The sequence below is a fragment of the Perognathus longimembris genome, chromosome 13 (genome assembly GCF_023159225.1).
Source record: "Perognathus longimembris pacificus isolate PPM17 chromosome 13, ASM2315922v1, whole genome shotgun sequence".
Classification (NCBI taxonomy): Eukaryota; Metazoa; Chordata; class Mammalia; order Rodentia; family Heteromyidae; genus Perognathus; species Perognathus longimembris.
Window position 1 is genome coordinate 27,881,378 of NC_063173.1, and position 22,472 is coordinate 27,903,849.

Genomic DNA, 22,472 nt, shown 5'->3' on the forward strand with positions numbered 1-22,472 from the left:
CCCCAATGCTACCTCCAGACCAAATTTTTCATCCCCTTTCAGGTGATATCACTAGTTGAGTACAGTTTTAGAGGTTGGGAGCCAATTTTGCTTGGATTTTTGTTCATTGTTGGCCCTAACTTGCTGAGTCACTTTGAATAAATTTTTCAGTTTCTCCAAGTCTTATTTCATTTATGGAGTTGGGATGCAAAAGGCAGTATCTACGCAAAGAGTTATTGTGAAAACTAAATGGGTTAATAATGTTTGCTATTATATTATTATTATGATTATTATTATTACTTAATTTATTATTTTTTACCAGTCCTGGGACTTGGACTCTTGGCCTGGGTACTGTCTCTGAGCTTTTGTATTCGCTCTATCACTTGAGACACAGCTCTAATTCCAGCTTTTTGCAGTTAATTAAAGATAAGTCTCACAGTTTTCTGCTAGGGTTGGCTTTGAACCACAATCTTCACATCTCAGCTTCCTGAGTAATTAGGATTCCAGGAATGAGCCATTGACACCTAGATCACTATTATTATTTTTAATGGAGTTCTTCCACTTAAAATTCAGTTTACATACTGCCACTAGATTTTTCTCTTATTTCTTGGTTCTTGAATAATGTAGTCACTTATAGCCCTGGATTGTACTTTTGGAAGAAAGCAGGTGAAGTTCAAATGTCTTCACCTTTCTCTCTATTCATTTTTTTGTCTTTTCTTGTAAAATATAAAGGATACTGGACTTAATAATTATTTTAAGGATCAAGCTAAATATACATCTTAGAAGATGAAAATGTCACTAGGCAGTTGTGAAACTTAAAGTTATTAAGTTAAGCTTAAAGTTACTATATTTCATAGTATACTCATACTTAAAGACATGAGACAACTCAGTTTACTTAGGTATTTTTTTTCAAATTTTTATTACCAAAATGATGTACAGAAAGGTTACAGTTTCATCCATTAGGCATTGGATACATTTCTTGTACTGTTTGTTACCTTGTCCCTCATACACTCCTCCCCCCTCCCCCTTTCCCTTTCCCCCCCTGAGGTGTTCAGTTCACTTACATCAAACAGTTTTGCAAGTATTGCTTTTGTAGTTGTTTGTCTTTTTTTAACCTGTGTCTCTCAATTTTGGTATTCCCTTTCAATTTCCTAGTTCCAATACCAGTATACACGGTTACTTAGGTATTAAAATACCATAGAATGACTAGCTTCAAATCATTGTCAACAACAACCAAAAGCCAGAGTGCTGGCTGATGTAAAATCCTAGTTATTTAGGAGTCAAAGATCTGAAGATCACAGTTCAGAGCCAACCACATGCAGACCAAGAGATTTTTATTTCCAATTAAACAGTGAAAGGCCAGAACTAGAGGCATGAGTGAAGTAGTAAAGCATTAAATGTGAGCAGAAAATCAATTGAGAACAGACGGCTTTGACTTCAAGCCCCAGTACAGCTGTGTGTATGTTTGTGTAGGTGCATGCCATACATACTTAATTAATTTAGAAGTCTGAGATATAGGTTTCAGCCCAATCAGGTTATAGATGAATGGCTACCTTCTCCCTATGTCTTCAAGAAAAAGAGAGAGAAAGAAACTTCCTTATAAACACAATCTACATAATGAAGGCTGCTGCTTCAAGCTCTCAGCTAACTGAAATCACCCTGCAAAGTCCTCACCTCCAAATGTTCTCATATTGGGGAATTAGGGCTTCAACAAGTGAGTCTAGGGAAGATACAATTTAGCTCACTGTATCTGTCTTAGTCACTGATTTTTAAATATGTTGAATTTACTTTTTAAGAAAAGTTCTACGTTCATACCAAAATTAAAGGGACATGGATTGTCTGTGTGCCCTGCTCTCACACATGCATTACCCGTTATCCACATCTCTCACTAGACAGGACATTGGTCACAAATGATGAAGGTACTTGGATATATTCTAATCACTTAAACTCTACATTGGCATTCATTCCAATTATTGTGCATCCTATTACTTTTGATGATAACGGCATGCATTTATCATTCTATGTTAAAGCATAGAGAATTTTTTTTTCTGCCCTAAAACCTCACTGTGTTTTTATAAGTTCAACATCAGAGATCACATAGGCTCAAACTTTAAAACACATCTAGTTTGACACAGATGGAAAATATTGATAGTTCTAATATACCAACCCACATGCTGCCATGGCTGTGTTTTTATAGCCCATGATCTCTGCAAAGTCAGGAGATTAGTCTGGTAAAATTGCTCTGCAGGTAATCTTATCAGTCCCTTGAGAGCTGGCCCTGAGCTGGGCTTTTCTGTGAACATTTGTTTGCTTGTCCAAGCTGGTTTTCTGGGGAGATGCCAACTAAGTTGACAGAGGAATAAAATGAAGGTTTGAGTCATCTTAATAGTATTTTCTGGGTCTCCTGTCTTAGGACAAGCATGTGTTATATATTCAGGTTCTTCCTTTAAGAAGAGGTGGCCCAAAAGGGAACCCTACTACAGGTAGAAGTGTAAACTTGTTCAACCACTCCGGAAAGCAGTGTCCAGGTTCCTCAAAAGTCTAAACATAGAACTCCCCTGTGACCCAGCAGCCCTGCTTTCTCATCTACCCAAATGATTACAACAAGCAAGACCACGCTCAAGTTACTAGCACAGCTATGTTCATTGCAGCACTATTTACCATAGCTAAAATAAGGAACCAACTTAGATGTCCCTTAGTAGATGAATGGATAGAGAAAATGTGGTACATATACTGAAAGGAATTCTATGCTTCTATCAGAAAGAATGACATTGCCCCATTCATAAGGAAATGGAAAGACTTGGGGAAAAAAAATCATACTAAGTGAAGTGAGCCAGCCCCAAAGAAACATAGACTTTATGGTTTCACTCACTGGTAATAATTAGTACATCTCTAGGATAGTCCTAGCAGAAGATCACAATAGCTCAATAGCTATGTACATATGATCACATAAGATGATACTAAGCGAAATGGACCCCAAGTTATGGGAATAAGTGGCTTATAATCGTTGTTATTTTCACTGTACCATGCGAAATTATGCCCTTTTCTTTTGTCTTTCTTCCCCATAGTTTTACCCCTGATGTCTCTGTAACTGATTTAGTACCCTGGGTATCGTGTATATGTTTATCGGAACTAGGGAAAGGAAGGGGAACATCAAAATGGAGAGACACAGGGTAAAAGGTGAATCAATGCAAGAGCAATACTTAGAAGACAATATGCTATAAACCAACTGTACAACTCTGTGGGGGGCAGTTGGAGAGGGAGGTAACAAGGGAGGGAGGAGATAACAAGTTGGGTAAGAAGTGTATGCACTGCCTTAGTTATGAAACTGTAACCCCTCTTTACATCACTTTGACAATTAATTGATTGATTAATTAATTTAAAAAGAGGTGGCACAAGAGAAAGGGCTCCAGACTTTTCAGCTGAATGGACAGAAATATCTGAATGTGTCAGAACATGGGTTTTTAAATGTTCTAAAGTCCAACTCTTTCAATTTCTAGGTAGCAAAAACAAGATACAGAGAAGAAAAATGATGTGTCCAAAGCCACAGTTAGCTAATAGTAAGAAACAAGACTGAGCTGGCCATGTAACTTTAGTGATTGAACACTTGCCTAGCATGTATGAGGCCTGGGGTTCAATCCCAGCACTGAGTAAGATAATATTTTTTTAAAGTTTGACTGTCAAACTAATGTTCTTGTTGCAAAGACAGAGTAAAACAAGTAGACTATTGGGAATCACATGGGCCTCCAGTGAGATTCTTTGTGTTTTATATGCAGTATTTGATATTAGTCTCCAGGGGTTGTTGGAAAAAATAACATGAGATGCAGCACAGTTTTTGCCACATAATACAGACTCTAAATATTGGTTTTCTTACCCTACTCTGTTTTCTTTGTAAATTTGCACAGGGAATGGGACAAGGCTCCCTTCCTTAGCTCCAACCCTCCCTGTGTTATATTTTTCCTAGAAAATTCTTACATAGTAAATCAACATTGATCATATCATTTGTTAAGGGTATTCTTTACACTTACTTCTCTGTGATGCCCAGACCCTGCACTCTAATTCCTTTTGCTACCAAGACCTGAACTCTAATTGAATAACAATGATGCCCAATTCAGGTCTGTGTTTTTCTGAACTCATGCAGATGGAGGCTGGTAATATGTGAAGAATCATTATGCCACATCAAGTTTCATTTGGAAGTCCATAAGTATACCTTCTTTGAAAATGAAAACAAAGTACTTTACCAGGCTGAGGACATAAATCATGTATTTTCATTACCTCAGAAGACCATCAGAAGATAAGCTCTAATATTTCATAAACGTCAAGCAATTTGTATGAATGGGACACAAATTGTGCCCTATTATGCTCAAGCTGATATATTCTGCAAGGCTTTAGTTCTTTTTTGTTTAATAATATTTAATAAAAAGGCAAGCCCTCTTGTTACAGATATCTTATCTTATAGGAGGTATCTGAATCTGATAGTGTTTAGAAATGAAGTAGAGGTTGTATTAAATAATGGGTACCAGGTGGAAGGAGAATTTACCTATCTGTATGGGGGACCAAGATCTGTTGGATTTAATATTGAAGGAATAAGGAAGCAGCAATGGGCAGCATGGTATTGCTGTTTTAACTAGATACTGCAATAGCCAAACACATGGCATATACACAGAATTTCAAGGCATGTTTATTTCTGTACATATGTTGGCTAAGTCAGGCATAACTAGCATAATCATAACACTGAAATGTTATTATGTATTTGGAATGCTATAGTGAAAATGCCAACTCTACAGTTGTACTACTTGGTTATAAAAGTCAAGGTTTTTCTGCTGGCTAATTTTTGTGCCTTGATCAAATGATCTTATAGTTCCTGAGCCCCAGTTCACTCATTATGATAGGGGGATAGCTATCTGATACAGTAATCAGAAAGAGTATATATTTGAATAGATGCTTCACAGAGTCCGTAGCATAGTGGCTTGTATATGACAAGGACAGATGTTGATTGTTTGCCAGATTCCATAGGCTGTTCCTAATTTCATTCTGTGAGGTATGTACTATGTAATTTTTCACTCATCTGAGTATCTTCTTGTACCTAAATATGCAATTTTAAAGTCCATACTTCTAAATAGATTTCAAATTAGCTGTATTCTTCCTAGAAAAGTTATCTGGATGGACTCAGAACTTTAACTTGATTCTGGACTTCAGTGTCTTCACCTCTACTTTTCGGTTCAATCTCGGGCTTAGCTCCTTTCACCCCAGTCTTTGGGGAGAATATCACACTGGGAGAGATCATTGTTCAGGAGTATTACATTGGGCAGAGCACAGTCTCATCTGGGCAACAAACAGACAGACTGCAGTTTGTTTCCATACTCATTGCTTTGAGTCTACTCACTTTCACTCTTGCATGTTGGCTCCTTCTTTCACTTGGGAGTTCTGTTTTCTGCTTTTTCCTATTTATGTTTTTAAATTACCTTTCAGAGCCCTTTCTATGGGAACAAAATGTATGATTTTTCCCAGGCTTACTTTGCAAATCTCAGTTGTGGGCTATTTCTCCAGATGGTTTCCCAGGACATCCTATCTTCCTGAAACTGTTAATTCTGTTTTGATTCCTTCATAATCAGATTTCCTTATGGAGCACTCTTGAGTCCTACTGAAAGTGTGTGTTGGGTTAGGTGTCTCCTTGGGGATGGAAAGCAATCTTATTATGGCAAACTTCTCACTATTCCATCACCATACCATTCTTTCAATACCTTGTCTTAAGAGACTTTCTAGATAACCTTTAAAAAAATTATCATTCTACCTGGTTACCAGTGGTTCATGGCTGTAATCCTAGCTAATCAGGAGGCTAGCAGCTGAGGTTCATCATTCAAAAACAGCCCAAGTAAAACCCAATTAATCACCCCAAAGCCAAAAGTGGAGCTGTGGGCTCAAGTGGCAGAGTACTCACCTTGAGCAAAAATGCTCAGGAGCAGTTCCCAGGCCTTGAATTCAAGCCCTACATCTGGCACAAATATGTGTGTATGAATATATATGTACACATGTATACATTTACATGCATATGTATACATCCATAATATATGTGATATATATGTATATACACATATATAACATACACATTGTATACATATATAATATGTATATGCATATTATGTATATTTACATATGTATGTGATTCTTCCTACTATTTATATCTCAAGGCCATTTTTATATGTGGATGTTGCATGATGAAAGATAAGCAACAATGGTAACATTGGAACAGTTTAATTTTCTGGCCAATGTCTTTAAGCCTTGTGGTTTTATTCGATTTTGTCCTTTTCTAGACAAGTATAAGGAAATTATTAGATATTTAAAAGCAAAAATTTTAAGTGGTATGAAATGAGAACAAAACCTAGTCTGAGGCCCATCAGTAGAGCAGCAGGGATGGGTAGCTAGGGAAGGTCTTGAATAACTTGTAGAGAGCAAGGAGTTGATTAAAACTATGTAAGAGATTCTCATTGGGGTATTGTAAACAACCCTTTTTCACAAAGCAGACAATATTTTTACTCAGGGCCTTAGAACCCTATGAAACAAAGTAGCTTGATCTGTTTGAATCACAATAAGCATGTTATAACCAAGTAACTTCCTCAAATCTATATGATGTGGAGGCCTCGCAGCAGTTACACAGTGGCCTAAGGGAAATGAGCAGGGAATTTCCTCAGGGAGGATTTGACAGGGGTCCACAATAGGGAACATTCAAAGAACATTCATTTCGGTCAGCAGCCTGGTTGTCAGCTATGACCATGGGGGAAGATTGAATTGTCTCTAAGGCAGGTCCCAACTAGTTTCTCATCTTGAAGAATGGCTGGGCATCTTAGCAGTGAGAGCTTCAGTGTAGTTGTGACTCTGTGAGTAAAATACCAAGATGACTTAGCCTCCTGCTTGCCCTGCTCCAGTGAATTATCTTTGCTTCATCTGGAGTGATATTTTAAAAACAGGAATTGGATTATGTCACTGCCGTGATTAGCCCGAGCTCTTTCCATTTGGCCTCTGAGGTCTATCAGGTTCTGGTCTGAGCTTGTGCTCCAGTTCCACTTCAAATAAGCAAAATTATTTGCTGTAGCTAAGTTTTCTAGAACATTATTCTCTGTGTGATATGTTATTTCTTTTTCCTTTATCTCTTCCATTTTTATTGCATGTCTTAGATGAAGTATCATCTCCCTAGATAGTTCTTGTCTGGCCCTGTCAGAGCAGGTCAAATGCCTTTGTTAAGAGGTCTCATATCCCTGGGAGAAATGATCAAAGGTTTTCCTAAGGCCATGATTCTTTCCTTTTCTTATACTAGTGACAAAAACTTCTACCTGTATGGTTTCCTTTTTGGATCTTCACCTCCATTTCCTTCTTAGTGGATTTCTGTTATGTTCTAAGGTGTAGCTTAGTAATCTTCTTTGAGTAACGTTTCACAGTTGTTCTCTGAATTAGACAGGGGAGGCTATATAGCACAAATCTACAGATACCAATTTGTGAATCATTTATGATGTTTCTTATGTTTTCATAGGGCCCTGAATTTTACACAGGGACCAGGCTAGAAGTCTCCATCTCTGTGCTTCTGTATATTCTACAACAGGAACAAGGAAAGATGGCTAGCCAGATGTTGGCTCTAATCTTTCTACCTAGCAGTGGTGTACTTCAACTCATATTTCATGCTCAATCATACAGCCAGGCTTAAATTAGCAAAAGATGGGAGAAATATAATTATGTTGAGTGCCAGAGTAAGAAAATTGATGATATTTTAACAAACAACATGATTCCAACTAAACTTTCTAATGCCTGTCTTTTCTTTTTCTTTCTTTAAAAAAATAATTACTTATTTATTGTCAAAGTGATGTACAGAGAGGTTACAGTTTCATAGGTAAGGCAGTGGGTACATTTCTTTTTTTTTCTTATTTATTGTCAAAGTGATGTACAGAGAGGTCACAGTTTCATATGTTAGGCCTTGGGTACAATTCTTGTACTGTTTGTTACTTCCTCCCTCATCCCCCCTCCACCCTCCCACTTTCCCTCTCCCCCCATGAGTTGTTCAGTTGGTTTATACCAAATTGTTTTACAACTATTGCTTTTGGAGTCGTTTGTCATCTTATCTTTTGTCTCTCGATTTTGATATTCCCTTTCACTTCCCTAGTTCTAATACCAGTATATACAATATCTATTGTACTCAGATGAGATACAGTGATAGTGCAGGTACAACCACAGGAAGAGGATACAAGAGGATCATCAACAATAGAAGCTACGGTTTCACATGGCATGTTGAAAATGATTACAACAATGCTAAGTGAAATGAACTCCATGTTATGGAAATGACTGTTATATCATTGTTGTAATCACTTTCAACATGCCTGGGTACATTTCTTGTACAATTTGTTACCTCCTCCCTCATTTTCCCCTCTGTTCTCCCCCTTTCTCTCTCCCACCAAAAGTTGTTCAGTTGGTTTACACCAAATGGTTTTGCAAGTGTTACTTTTGGAGTCATTTGTCTTTTTATCCTTTGTCTCTCTATTTTGATACTCCCTTTCCCTTCCCTAGTTCTAATACCAGTATATACAGTATCCAGGGTACTCAGATGAGATACAGTGATAGCGTGAGGACAACCACTGAAAGGCGATACAAGAGGATTATCAACAACAACAAAAAGCTACAGTTTCACATGGCATGTTGAAAGTAATTACAACAGTGATAAAGCACTCATTTCCATAACATGGAGTTCATTTCACTTAGCATTATCTTATGTGTTCATAAGGGCATAGCTATTGAGCTATTGTAATCCTCTGCTGTGACTAGCCTAAACCTTTGCTAATTACTCCCTATGAGGGAAATCATAGAGTCCATGTTTCTTTGGGTCTGGCTCACTTCACTTAATATAACTTTTTCCAAGTCCTTCCATTTCCTTATAAATGGGACAATGTCATTCTTTCTGATAGAGGCATAAAATTCCATTGTGTATATGTACCACATTTTCCTGATCCATTCATCTACTGAGGGGCATCTGGGTTGATTCCATATTTTGGCAATGACAAATTTTGCTGTGATGAACATTGTTGTTCTGGTGGCTTTAGTGTGTTCTTGTTTGTAATCTTTTGGGTAGATGCCCAAGAGTGGGGTTGCTGGGTTGTAGGGGAGCTCTATGTTTAGCCTTCTGAGGAATCTCCATACTTCTTTCCAGAGTGGTTGAACAAGTTTACATTCCCAACAATGAAGTAGGGTTCCCTTTTGGCCACATCCCCTCCAGCATTTGTTATTGTTAGTTTTCCTGATAATGGACATTCTTACTGGGGTGAGGTGGAATCTCAACATTGTTTTGATGTCCATTTATTTTATGGTTAGTGATGCAGAGCAATTTTTCATGTGTCTCTTGGCCATTCCCATTTCCTCATCAGAGAAGTCTCTAGCCCACTTGTTGAGGGGGCTATTGGTTCTTTGAGGTTTTGTTTTGGAGGAATTTAACTTTTTTAGTTCTGCATATATTTTAGATATGCGGCCTTTGTCCCATGTATGGCTGGTAAAGATCTTCTCTCAATCTGTAGGCTTTCTGTTTATCTTGTAAGCTATGTTCTTTGCCCTGAGGAAGCTCTGCAGTTTGATGCAGTCCTATTAGTCCAACCTTTCTTTGATTTGTTGCATTTCTGGGTCCTTGTTAAGGAAGTTCCATCCTGTGCCAAGTAGCCCAAGTGTTTCTCTTACTCCTTCTGTTAGTGTTCTCAGGGTATCTGTTTTAATTTCGAGGTCTTTGATCCATTTGGAATTGATTTTGGTTCAATGTGATATATAAGGATGTAGTTTTAGTTTGTTGCAGTGTTGAACCAGTTTTGCCAGCACCATTTGTTAAAGAGGCTATCTTTCTTCCAACCTATTTTTTTTTAGCTCTTTTATCAAAGATTAAGTGGGCATAGTTCTGCGGGTTCATTTATGGGCCTTCAGTTCTGTTCCATTGGTCTTCAGGCCTGTTCCTGTGCCAATACCAAGCTGTTTTTATTACTATAGCTTTGTAATACAGCTAGAAGTTCGGTATTGTAATTCCTCCAGCACTGTTCTTTCTACTTAGGATTGTTTTTTGCTATTCAGGGTCTTTTATTGTTTGCCTGGCTTTTCTTGATCTTCCTAACCTTGTACTTCTAGTAACTTCCTTTTCTACACTCTTATAGGCATACCAAAGACATTGTCTTCAACTATATCTAAATGACTTTCATTATCTTAAAGTCAAAAGGAGGCAAAAAAGAAGGATCATTATTTGAGGCCAACCTTGGCAATTCATGGTGTAAGATCCACCCCTTGGAGGGCTCCATGTAGATGCCCCCCACCTGTTTATGTCTGTGCCCAGTACCTGCATTACCTAGGTAACTGCCACACCTGGAAGCAGTTATTTCCCCCTTCTCTGAGGTCACATCAAATCCACCTGGCCATACCTCCCACCTTTCCCTATATAATCCAGCTCATCGTGAGTCCCTGCTCTCTTTACTTTTCTCTCTTACTGTCTTTCATTTTCCTTCTTTTTCTATTCTTCCTTCCCCTTTGTCTCCTCCACCTCCATCTTGTGTGGGCTGGCAGTTTGCTCACCCTCCAATAACTCTTCTCTGCTTGAACCATGTGGTGTGTTTCCTTTTTGGAGAATCTCACACATGGTACATTATCTGAGAAACAAACTGGATATGATAGTATATACCTGTAATGCTAGTTACTCAGGAAGCAGGAGCAAGAGGATTTATTGGAGGCCAGTCTAGAAAAAGTTAGTATCTGAGCAAACAAACCTAATAGCCAAGATCTGAGTAAGAATCAAGTAGTAGAGTACATGCCTCGCAAGAATGAAGACCTGAGTTAAAAACTTCACTACGTGTTCCCCCTCTACACACACCTTAATGCAAACACCACTCTATGATGCCATCTTTTAGTTTCCCTTATCATGCATTCAGGTGCTCACAGGATAGTAATTTATTGGCTATATCAGGCTTCCTGTTGCAAGTATGACTGATGAAGCAACTTGTGGCAGAGACTCTCAGACAGGAAGTGTCTGACTGCCTGAGTTATATCACACGTTTTTTAAGGTTTTGTTCTCAGGTGTCTTACTGAATGTGGGTTTCTTCCTAAGCTTTCAGTTGTCTAATAATAACTTTTACATGTGGGATGATAACTGAAAAGAGTAGGATGTATTCCCAGATCTTTTATCAGGAAACAAATCACCTGACTTTTCCATCAAAAATAAATAAATCAATGATGACAGGCTCTAGAGGCTCACTCCTGTAATCCTAGGTTCTCAGGAGGCTGAGACTGGAGGATCACAGGTTGAAGTCACTCAGGCAGGAATTCTTTGAGACTCTTATCTCCAATCATCAAAAAGCTGAAAGTGTAGCTTTGGCTCAAGCAGTAGAGCAAAGGAGCTCAGAGATAGTGCCTAGGCCTTGAGTACAGCCTCAAGACTTGCAGACACACACACATACATGTGCTTTGCAATGACTCAAGGTAGCTTTTTTTTTTTTTTTTTTTTTGGCCAGTCCTGGGCCTTGGACTCAGGGCCTGAGCACTGTCCCTGGCTTCTTCCCGCTCAAGGCTAGCACTCTGCCACTTGAGCCACAGCACCGCTTCTGGCCATTTTTTCTGTATATGTGGTGCTGGGGAATCGAACCTAGGGCCTCGTGTATCCGAGGCAGGCACTCTTGCCACTAGGCTATATCCCCAGCCCCAAGGTAGCTATTTTTATATAAGGTCTCTATACATTAATGGCAATGGGATGTCAATGATTGTATTAATGTAAACACTTCATTTGATTACCATTTTCAAGTTTCTTTCATAAAATAAATCACAGTGAATAAGCAATCCACTTCTAAATTCAAATCCGAGGTGTACCTTGTGTTAATGGCATGATTTTATATTACATATTTCGGTTCTTTGAATCTCAGATTTGTGGACTATAAAATGAGTGTAGTAATTGAAGGGGGGAATGAAGAGTTAAAGTAAACCCCATTTTCAGGCAGCCCCCGTTTTGTTGTCTGTTTAAACTATGAGCAAACCCAGGGCAAGCTTATTAGGGCCCAGCCAGTCAAGAACTCTAACTGCCTGGGAATGCTTAACTCTAACCGTCTCCAGAATGTCTTGAGCCCTGAGCCAATCAGATTTGTACCCGTGTCCTAATCTTGCTTGCTTGAACACCTGATTGCTGTAACTTTGGTTTTTGCCTTTATAAGCTCTGTGCAATCACAGCTCGGGGCTTCCTCCTAACCTCCACTGTGTTGGTGGGTAGGCCAAGGCCCCGGGACGCGGCCCGCTTGAATAAAGCCTTGCCTTGCTTTTGCATTTCGGCACGTCTGAGTCTCGGTGGCCTTTTTGGTGGTCTCGCGTCTTGGCATAACAGTAATGATACTTTGCCTGGAGAATTCTATGTGAATTAAGCTCAATAATGCCTGTGAGAATACAAGGTGTCAAGTTCAGAACTGACCCTTCGGGAAAGCTGATGAGGGGGGGGGGCTCAGAGTGGTTAAATTAAAGCCATTATCCAGAAATTAGCATTTTGAATAAAGTGAACACAAATCCATTAAAAATATAAATCCCAGAAAAGACCAAAAGTTGTAGGTTATTTTAATCCTTATTGAAGCTCTGTGTGTATGTGTGTGTGTGTGTGAGAGAGAGAGAGAGAGAGAGAGAGAGAGAGAGAGAGAGAGAGAGAGAGAGCGAGAGAGAGAGAGAGAGCAGGTGATGCCCTGACCTCTGCTCCAAAGAGAATATCTTATGTTGAATCAGCCCATTTGTGGATGGATGGATCCATAGGTCAAAGGATGAGCAACATTAATTTGCATTGGACAATAGCTGCTGTCTATATTCACAGTGCAACGTGGGAAAAACTGACTACAGCATCATTTTGTAACAGATGGATTAAAGCATGTCTTAGTAAAACACAAGCAGAGAGGGCCAGAGTTCTCTTGATCTCTCTGATGAAAGCTGTATCATGGACTCTGGATGTCCAATATATATTAATTGGTATCAAGTCCATGGATGCAAACTGCCTTAATTTTGGACATTATCTAAATAAAGTATCCTTCCTTGGTGAGAGATTAATAATTGATTCTGCTTTCATACTTCCTGGCTTCATGACCATGTATCTTTCTAGGAATATTTACAGCTCAAGAGAGGATCTAATACACCATCAGGTCTTGCACTTCTTCTTTTGAGTTGAGTGCATTTTGCCTCTGCTCTTGACTTTAGTGGGTGTTTGCCTTTTGTAGTTTCATTGCAAGATGATTATACTCTGGTTCAATTATTTGACTAAGCCTGATGATTTTTTTTTGTCTTCCTTTAGATATTGATGAGTGTGCAGCTAAGATGCATTACTGTCATGCCAATACTGTGTGTGTCAACCTTCCGGGGTTATATCGCTGTGACTGTGTTCCAGGATACATTCGTGTGGATGACTTCTCTTGCACAGGTGCGTGTTAAGACACATTGTTGTTTTCCTAAATCACCTCTCCACTGCACAAAAATATGTGTTATTTAACTCTGGGTCCACCAACTACTATTTTTACCTCAATATTTTTTTTCTCTTTCATCATTTCACCTTCCTCTTTGGAGAAGAGCATTAATAATGAAGGGAATTTGATCTGCATAACTGATTCCCACTCCCTAGTATTTCTGCCTGAAGCTATGAACATCTATACAGGAGCCTGTTATTTGGAATTGAAGTCCTAATTGTCTGTGGCAACATGAAAGATTGGGAGTTACTAGTCTTCAGAAAAAAAGTATCAAATTGTTTTCCTTCCACTGTGATGACTTTTCTTTTTTTTTTTTTTTTTTTTTCCAGTCCTGAGGCTTGAAATCAGGGCCTGGGTGCTGCCCCTGAGCCTCATTGTGCTCAAGGCTAGCACTCTACCACTGGAGCTACACTTCCAGAATTTTCTGAGTAGTTTATTGAAGATAAAGAGTCTTACAGACTTTCCTACATGGGCTGACTTTGAACACTAATCCTCAGATCTCAGCCTCCTAATTAGCTAGGATTACAGGTGTGAGCCACCAGTATCCCAAAATGATGACAGTGTTTTTTTTATATAAGAAAATATACTTATGGAAAGATAAGCAGTGAATTAAGAAAGGTGACAAGAGAATTTGGTGAGCAGAGATTGGGCATATGGGAGTCAGTCAAGATTAGTTTGCTTCATATGTTCTCATTGTCCTATTGCCTATCTCCTTTCTGTTACTGTGTTTACCGGGAGCTAGGGACTACAAGGACAGTGGTCCCTGGCCCTAAGGTAGTAATGTTCCTTTCACGGAGTAATTCCAATGCATTTTTGATTATGCACTTGAAAATAGGAACCTAAAATTGGTTGTACATGGAAGAAGATTCCAAGTTTGTCTGCATCTGGATTTATATTTAGATATCTGATCAGCAGCCTATTAAAAATGGCCCTTTTAAATCCAAGAATTTAGGTATATTGTAGCTTTCTATGACCCCTGTATCTTTTTATTTCCCCTGTCTCAATGGCATTGGCAAATAAAAATTGCATTCTGTTCTCAGAATGTCACTTACGTATTCTTAATACCATTCAGGGTATTCTTCTGAATGACTTTTTCAGAAGTTCAGAAAGTTGCAAACGTTATGGAAGGGCCCAACTTTCTTTCTTATTGACTTCTGTACATTTACATGTTACCATTCTTCAGGTGAAGGGCTGGTGAATTTAGATTAATGGGATTTCTGATGGGTATGAGTCAAAGGTCATTTATGGATTTTATTCACAGTATAATTAGAATGCCTAGGAAAATCAGAAAGTGATTTTAAAGATGCAGAATGCTAGGAACTAAATTGTGGTGCATGTGTGTTGGGGTGGGGTGTGTGTGTGTGTGTGTGTGTGTGTGTGTGTGCATGTGCACATGTGCTTGAACTCTGGGTCTGGGTGCTGTTGCTAAGTTACTTACCTCAAGGCTAGCTCTCTACTGCTTGAATCCTAGACCTACTTCTGGCTTTTTGGTAATTTATTGGATATAAGAATCTCATGGACTTTCCTGCTCTGGTTGGCTCTGAACCACAGTCCTGATCTCAACCTCCTGCGTAGCTAGGATTACAGGCATGAATCACCAGCACAGGATAGGATCTCAATATTATAAGAGGTCAAAACTATTTTGGACCTGGACAAAAACACTATCTAGGATGCTTCAAAGTTTAGGTGAATATCACTGTTCTTACAAGTAAATACAGCTCATAACTTATTTTTAACATGCGATTAAAAGAAGCTGGTGATGGTCCTTCCAATATAATAGACTTAAATGCAGGTCCTGCTGTGTAGAAGACCTTGTTAAAATAGTATCAGACTGTTCATTCTGATCTTATTTTCTCCGTAGGAAGGAAGGGAAGCCTTCATGTTTACTGAATCTCTATAAAGGGCAGATGCTCTGCCTGGCATTTCAAGATGGCAAATAAATTTTCTTTCATACTTTCTCAGCTTGGTTTGCTGGATTGGTGCTTGAGCAGTTGAGCCTCTAACCTCAAGCCCTGCTTTTTGCTGATTAATTAGATGGAGACTCAAGGACTTTTGTGTTTCTCTAATTTTCTCTTGTAGCATTTTCCTTTCTGCCTGCAATGAGAAGCCCACCCTAATTGTTGCCTTCTCTCTTTAACAAGCTTGCTTCTGCCATCTGTCCTTTGTGGGACTGCCCCTCTTCCAAGCCTTTCCATTTTAATATCTGCATAGAGCTTTTTTGTTGTTATTTTTATCTCATCTTAGTTGATAGATATAAACATCCACTCAATCCACTCACTTTCTCTCTCCTTTAACCTGATTTCAATTATCTGAATATGATATCTTACCATGCTGACTGGCACAGAAGTATGTGAGACAATGTGTGTGTGTGTATGTGTGTGCTTCCTGCATAGTTTGAGGTTATAGGTATATGCCTCTATGTCTGACCTATTTGTTTAAGTGGAATTTTGCTACCTTATTTTTTTTTGCTAGTTCTGGGGCTTGAACTCAGGGCCTGGGCACTGTCTCTGAGCTTCTTTTGTTCAAACCTAGCACTCTACCACTTGAGCCACAGCATCACTTCTGGGTTTTTCTGTTTATATGGTGCAGAGGAATTGAATCCAGGGTTTTCAGGCAAGCACTTTGCCACAAACCCACTTTCCCAGCCTGGAATCTTGCTAACTTTTTGTTTGGGCTGGACTCAAACTATGATCCTCCTAGTGTTTGCCTCTTGAGTAGCTAGAATTATAGGCATGACTCATTATGCCTGCCTCAATTAATATTGGTTGAATGAGATAATACATAAAATGAATTCACCTTGGTTGAGTGCTCTGCTTCTCAAAGCCCCGTTTATAAAATAGTGTTCTTATCTCTCATACATATAGGTTATTACAAACATTACCTAGCATAATATATGTTAAGACATTTACCGTCACACTTCTATAAGTCAAAATAGGTTATTGGTCACCAATACAACAACTGTATTTCTTTCTCATGCTATTTGTCTATTATGAGTTGACAGAGTTGATCTACTTATACAAGCTTTGGGATTCTGATGAAAGAATCATGATGATGAATATGGCTAGTCACCAAACTGAGGAAAAGAGAGGTTGGATGATCCTTCATCAATGATTAATTATGAAATGAGGAAGTGACATGTATTACTTAAGAACCAAACAATGAGAACTGGTTACTAGTCCCATCCAACCTCAAAGGGATGTAGTTCTACCTCATCTCTTACTACATGTTCTGGTAGGGAATCAGAAATATATGGTAAATGCTGTTAATAAGTACCATGGTGACTGACATTAAAGAGAGTCTCCAAATGCATTTTTATCATGAAGAACCATCAGTTAGTTTTTTGAATAGCAGTTGACTATATGAAAGAGAATGTAATGTCACACAAAAAAAATCTGTTATCATACAATGGGGGAAAACTAATGGTAGAGGGCCTGTCTAGTTACCATGTGTGAGGCCCTGGGTTCAATCCCAGCAATACGAAATAAAACAAAACAAAACAAAAAAGGAAAATTCTAGCATTAAACCCATCATATTAAGTACTATAGTAGAAGAGCAGGCAGAATGTAATAAGAAAATGGTCACATGATTGCTAAATTGAGTATATTTTATGTTTTTTCCCCCCAAGCAAAAGAGAATTGTTAGTGACTGAATTACATTAGAATTTTATAGTGGGGAATATGGATGATAGAAAGAAGAGCTAAGAAGTAAACATTCTCTCCAGTGGTCATTTCTCCTCTACATTCAGTTCAGCAATGTCCATCAGACATTTTTATAATAACTTCTCTATGGAATTCTGATGCCTTATTTGGTGTCCTTAAAATAAGTCTGTTAGGCCAAATGCATTTGTCGTTCTCCAAGATAGATTATAGCCCAACCTAATCTTGCTATTTCTTTATTGGCAAAGAAGATTTCTCCCTCTGAGTGGTCATTTACATATTGTAATAAATGAGGTGTGTAATAGATATCTGACATTATTAGGTATCATTTTCTTCAGTATTTCTTTTCCAAATGACACTTTGCTGGAAAAAGTGGCAGGCTTAAGGACATCTTTTGTTTCCTCCATTATCGACTTTATGTATTTCCAAAGATCATTGTCCTTTCTGACCTAAAATCAATTAGTATCTGCTGTTGCTCCTCACTCTTGGTTTTCTAGGATGTCAAGGTTATATTGTTATGCCAGATTTCTGGTCCCCAAAGACCACCAAGGAGCCGATACCGATGCAAACCCATGAGAGTCTTTATTGCAAGCTGGAGCCTGGACTTCCAACCGTCACCGACACAGAGGATCTGGATTGAGATCCCCGACCCTCAGATAAGCAGGGTTTTTATTGTGATTACAACAGGGGCAGGATATTTCCAGCTTGACAGATACTTGATTGGATGGCATTTAGCAAGCAAGTCGTGTCCTATTTCTATTGGCTATCTACCCTTTCAGTTATCTATTTTGGCTTTGATATGGGGAACTGGCCTCCATATCAGGAATTGACAACAGGTGGTCACGTAGCACTGATGCAGGGGGTAGAGCAAGTCACAACTGGGTTAAGTAAGTCGTCTACTAAAGCAGAATATTGCGGTCAGGCTGACCTAGTACCAACTTTATTTTAACAGTTGCAACCATGTTTTCCCATTACCACTAAGTAAGCATGAGCGGGCTAAAACAATCCAGTGCTCAATCATAAGTAAACCAACCTGACAGTTACCATGGCATTTCTACTACTGTTATGGTTATTTCTATAGTCTATGACTAAGATCATTTTTTACTGTTTGTTACCATGGTTGTTACCCAGGTATAGAGGTGAACAAGTGCTCCCTACATTTTTAAGTGTCAAACTATAAGAAACTTGTCTCATGGGTGGGGGTGCAGCCCTCTATCATGGAGTCATCACCAGAGTTTAGAAGCTGTTATAATTTTAACACTGAAACTTATATTTATTTACTCCAGTTTTCAGGTCAGCCCTTACACTATCTTTTTTCTTTCTTTTGTTCTTGTATGCCTTTTAGCTTGGACACTCATTTTTAAGATGTCATACAGAAAAATTCTTGTTCAATCCATGATTAGTTCTGAGTTAAAGAAGATGTATTAGCTTTGATCAATCATATTTTATCCTATAAACAGCTTGACTCATTCACTTATTCATTCATTACTTCATTCACATACTCAATATACAATTATTGTTGGTCATGAGTGGGTGAGTGGTAAGAAATATTGCTATCAAAATTACTTAAAAAGAAAAAATGACATTGGTCCATTTGTAAAGAAATGGAAGGACTTGGAAAAAATTATACTAAGTGAAGTGAGCCAGACCCAAAGAAACATGGACTCTATAGTCTCCCTTATAGGGAATAATTAGCACAGGTTTAGGCAAGTCACAGCAGAGGATCACAACAGCCCAATAGCCCTTATGAACACATAAGATGATGCTAAGTGAAATGAACTCCATGTTATGGAAACGACTGTCATATCACTGTTGTAATTACTATCAACATGCGATGTGAAACCGTAGCTTCTATTATTGATGATCCTCTTGTATCCCCTTCCTATGATTGTACCTACACTATCTGTGTATCTTATCTGAGTATATTGGAAACCGTGTATGCTGGTATTAGAACTGGGAAATAGAAAGGGAATACCAAAATCGAGAGACACAGGGTAAAAAAAAACAAACGACTACAAAAGCAATACTTGCAAAACTGTTTGGTATAAATGAACAACTCATGGGGTGGGGGAAGGGAAGGGGGAGGGGGAGAATGAGGGAGGAGGTAACAAACAATACAAGAAATGTATCCAATGCAACGTATGAAAGTGTAACCTCTCTGTACCTCAGTTTGACAATAAAAATTTAACAAAAAAAAATTAGTTAAAAAGAAAAAAAGACTCTGTGCCTATGCAGAGCTCCATGGGAATGACAAAACATTTTCAAAATTGAAAAATTCATGTCATTCTGCATTAAAATCACTCCATTTGCCAAGCTAATACTACTTCTTGTCTTAGCAGAGTTTAAACAAGTGTTGGATGTTGAATCCTTTGTAGCTGTTACTCTGACAGATTCTCAAGAAGAACCCCTTCTTCCCCAAAGCCCATCTTGGCCTTCCCATTTTTGTGCTGCTAGCAAGTCCTTCCAAAGACTTCATCCACAACAGTAGATGTTAAACCCAATGCTGGAGATGAAAGAAAATGCATTAAGAATCACACATATTTTCACTTCATCTTCTCCATTAAAAAAAAAAAGTCAGACCTATGAGATAATGAAGCTTCAAAACTTTATAACAAAGAGAACAGTGATCTAGAACTGAAAAGTGCTCCATCAATTAATTACTACCCTTGGGGACCAAAGGCTCTTTCACATGACCATGCATTAAATAGGAAGCCCTGTACTTTTTTGCCAAGAAAGTTTCTCTTGTCCTTTTCAGGGTGAATTTGGTTCTTGACTGTGAGGGAGGTTTGCCTCTTGGAACTCCTGTGTAAGATAGATCATTTCATTTCCTGTAAGAGATCGTTTAGTAACTCTTGCTCTTTTATGAATTTTAGAACTAGAGGAGTTTGTGAGGCTGTGGGAGGTAGCTTTCCTTTCCCCCATATTCCTTTGAGTTTTGGAATGGTTAACGTGGGGCTGGGAATATGGCCTAGTGGCAAGAGTGCTTGCCTCGTATACATGAGGCCCTGGGTTCGATTCCTCAGCACCACATATACAGAAAATGGACAGAAGTGGCGCTGTGGCTCAAGTGGCAGAGTGCTAGCCTTGAGCAAAAAGAAGCCAGGGACAGTGCTCAGGCCCTGAGTTCATGGCCTAGGACTGGCCAAAAAAAAAAAAAAAAAAAAAGGAATGGTTAACTTGTTTGATTTATTGGCTTCTGACTTTCATTTATTCCCAGTTAAACTCCTTGTGTTTTGGTGGTTGGCTAAGATGTTATCATTAGATACACAGGCAGCTTTAAAGGAGGATACTTGTGATTTACAGGGAAGCATGCAGCAATAAGACAGATGGTTGACAGTAATGGAGAGACATTCATTTTTATGCCAAAAACTTCCCATGAAGGTAAGACATAAAGGGAAAAGTGAGACAACAAAATATCCCATGAGATTTGTATTACCTCACTAAAAAGCTTTTTATTTTCTTAATATTGGCATTGAAGAAACTTTGAAGGAAGTATACATTTGAAATACTTAGAGCAAGCTTAAAGTGTTAGATATAATAGTCTATTAATTTAATGGTTCGAATTAATCACCCTATAATAAAAATAGGTCAGTCAATTGCTTAAATGCACTAGGAGTAAATGTTAGCTGCTAGAAATTTGGGGCGAGTTCTCTGAAAGGTGCTTTCTACTCAAGATTGGAGTCATTTAGGACATTTTAATATATGTGACACTTAATATTCTGTCTTTGAAATGGAACTAAAATAGAACATCATCCCCCCATCACTTTGATAGAGTGAGGTCATAAATCATCTACTGATTGTTCTTATCTCTCCAGCACAACACTGTGCTGGCTTAGGAGTGTTTGTGCCTGTGTGTTGTGCCTGTTTATTTTTGGCTGTCAGCATTGAAGATCAGGTTGCTGGACAATCTCTTGCCTTCTGGTTTTAGAGGATGAGTTGTACTTACAAGAAGGAAACAGGTCAGGGAATGATTTTATTTTCGTTTGCAAAACTATAGATATATGAATTGCTTTGTAGAGTGCCGAACCATTTTTTGTTTGTTTATTAAAGATACCACAAATGATTTATTGATAGACTGAATCAAGAAAAATAAAAATAAGACATGAATCTGTATATATCTCAAAACCCATGAATATTGGATGATAGGAAATATTTCTATCTTTTGTATTGATTTGTTTGGTGTTTCTCTCTTTTTTTCTTTCCTTCATTTAACTCTGTGGGTCTTTTTCCTTTTTTTACCCGAGAGGAGGAATGTGACAGGGCCAAAATCAGGATTCACAAATCCTATTCCATTAGGGTGAGGCCATCAGTCTTTCCTCATGTGAGAATCACGTGCATCATTAAACATAAAGAAACAAAACCATTGCTTAGGATCTAACTTTGAAATTTTTTAGAATTATGACTTGGCCTGGGTGTATTTGTTTAAATTTCCTGGTAATTCTATGGTGCAGTTGAGATGTTTAGAGGGTAAGGAGACAAGAAATTACCCTCTATATTGGAGAGTAGAAAATAATTCTCTTAAACTGGTGGTGGGAGACAAGGTGTTGGAAGGTAATGAATGAAAAATACTTAGTTAGATGATGGCTCCTGCCTCTCATGCTGCAGTGTGTAACATATTGGAGGGAGGAGGTTTATGGGATGTCTCTGCAGTGACATTGAGTCAAGCCTGAATCTTCAAGTATGGTATGGCTGCTACAATGCCTGAAAGACCCCAAAGGCAAGTGCAGGGTCTTCCTGGTGACCTGTGTTTTCATTGACAAGGATAGTTTACTCCTTCTCTACCAACACCTCGATTATTTGAAGTCCTGTGGAGCCAAGGCACAATAAAAAAAAAAAAAAAAAGGAGAGTAGGCCTTAAATGGTCAAGACACTTCTCCAGAAGAAGAGGACCTCAAAATCATTCACAGGTTGATTTGAAGAATGGATAGAAAGTTGTATTACTTACACAAACACTCTGGTAACTGGGCTTCTCTCATCATGGTATGTTAAAAAAAAATCGAACTTGGGAGTATGAGAACACAAAATTAAGAGAATTCCTCTTACGAGTGATTATAGGGTGGAGCTTTGTGAAAAGTTTAGATTATTAGGTTAATTTTAGTATATGTAGTACTAGATATCATAATATTAAAATCATGTTGAGGATTATGAATGCAGAAAATATAGCATAGAGATGACAACAGAGGTTGTTTAGCTTGAAATTTCAGAATGAAAATGAAGCCGGAGGACATTCCCAATGTTTCATTTCTCTTCTAGGTTTAAGTAGGAGTTCTTTTTGTTAAATTCCATCCTGTTTTGTAAAGGATCTGAACACCTTGGTTACTGTAGAACAAGCCAGCCCTTAGGGGTGTTTGTGCAC

At 38.4% G+C, this 22,472-nt stretch overlaps 1 protein-coding gene across 3 annotated transcripts in view; it reads left to right on the forward strand.

The window, feature by feature from the left end:
• The window catches only part of Nell1 (neural EGFL like 1), a 782,009-nt gene that overhangs the window by 386,787 nt on the left and 372,750 nt on the right, over positions 1 to 22,472 (forward strand). For all 3 annotated transcript variants that reach the window (XM_048360824.1, XM_048360826.1, XM_048360825.1), the window contains one exon: positions 13,292 to 13,417. In XM_048360824.1, coding sequence (XP_048216781.1) covers positions 13,292 to 13,417 — 126 coding nt within the window. The remainder of the gene's footprint in view (positions 1 to 13,291; positions 13,418 to 22,472) is intronic.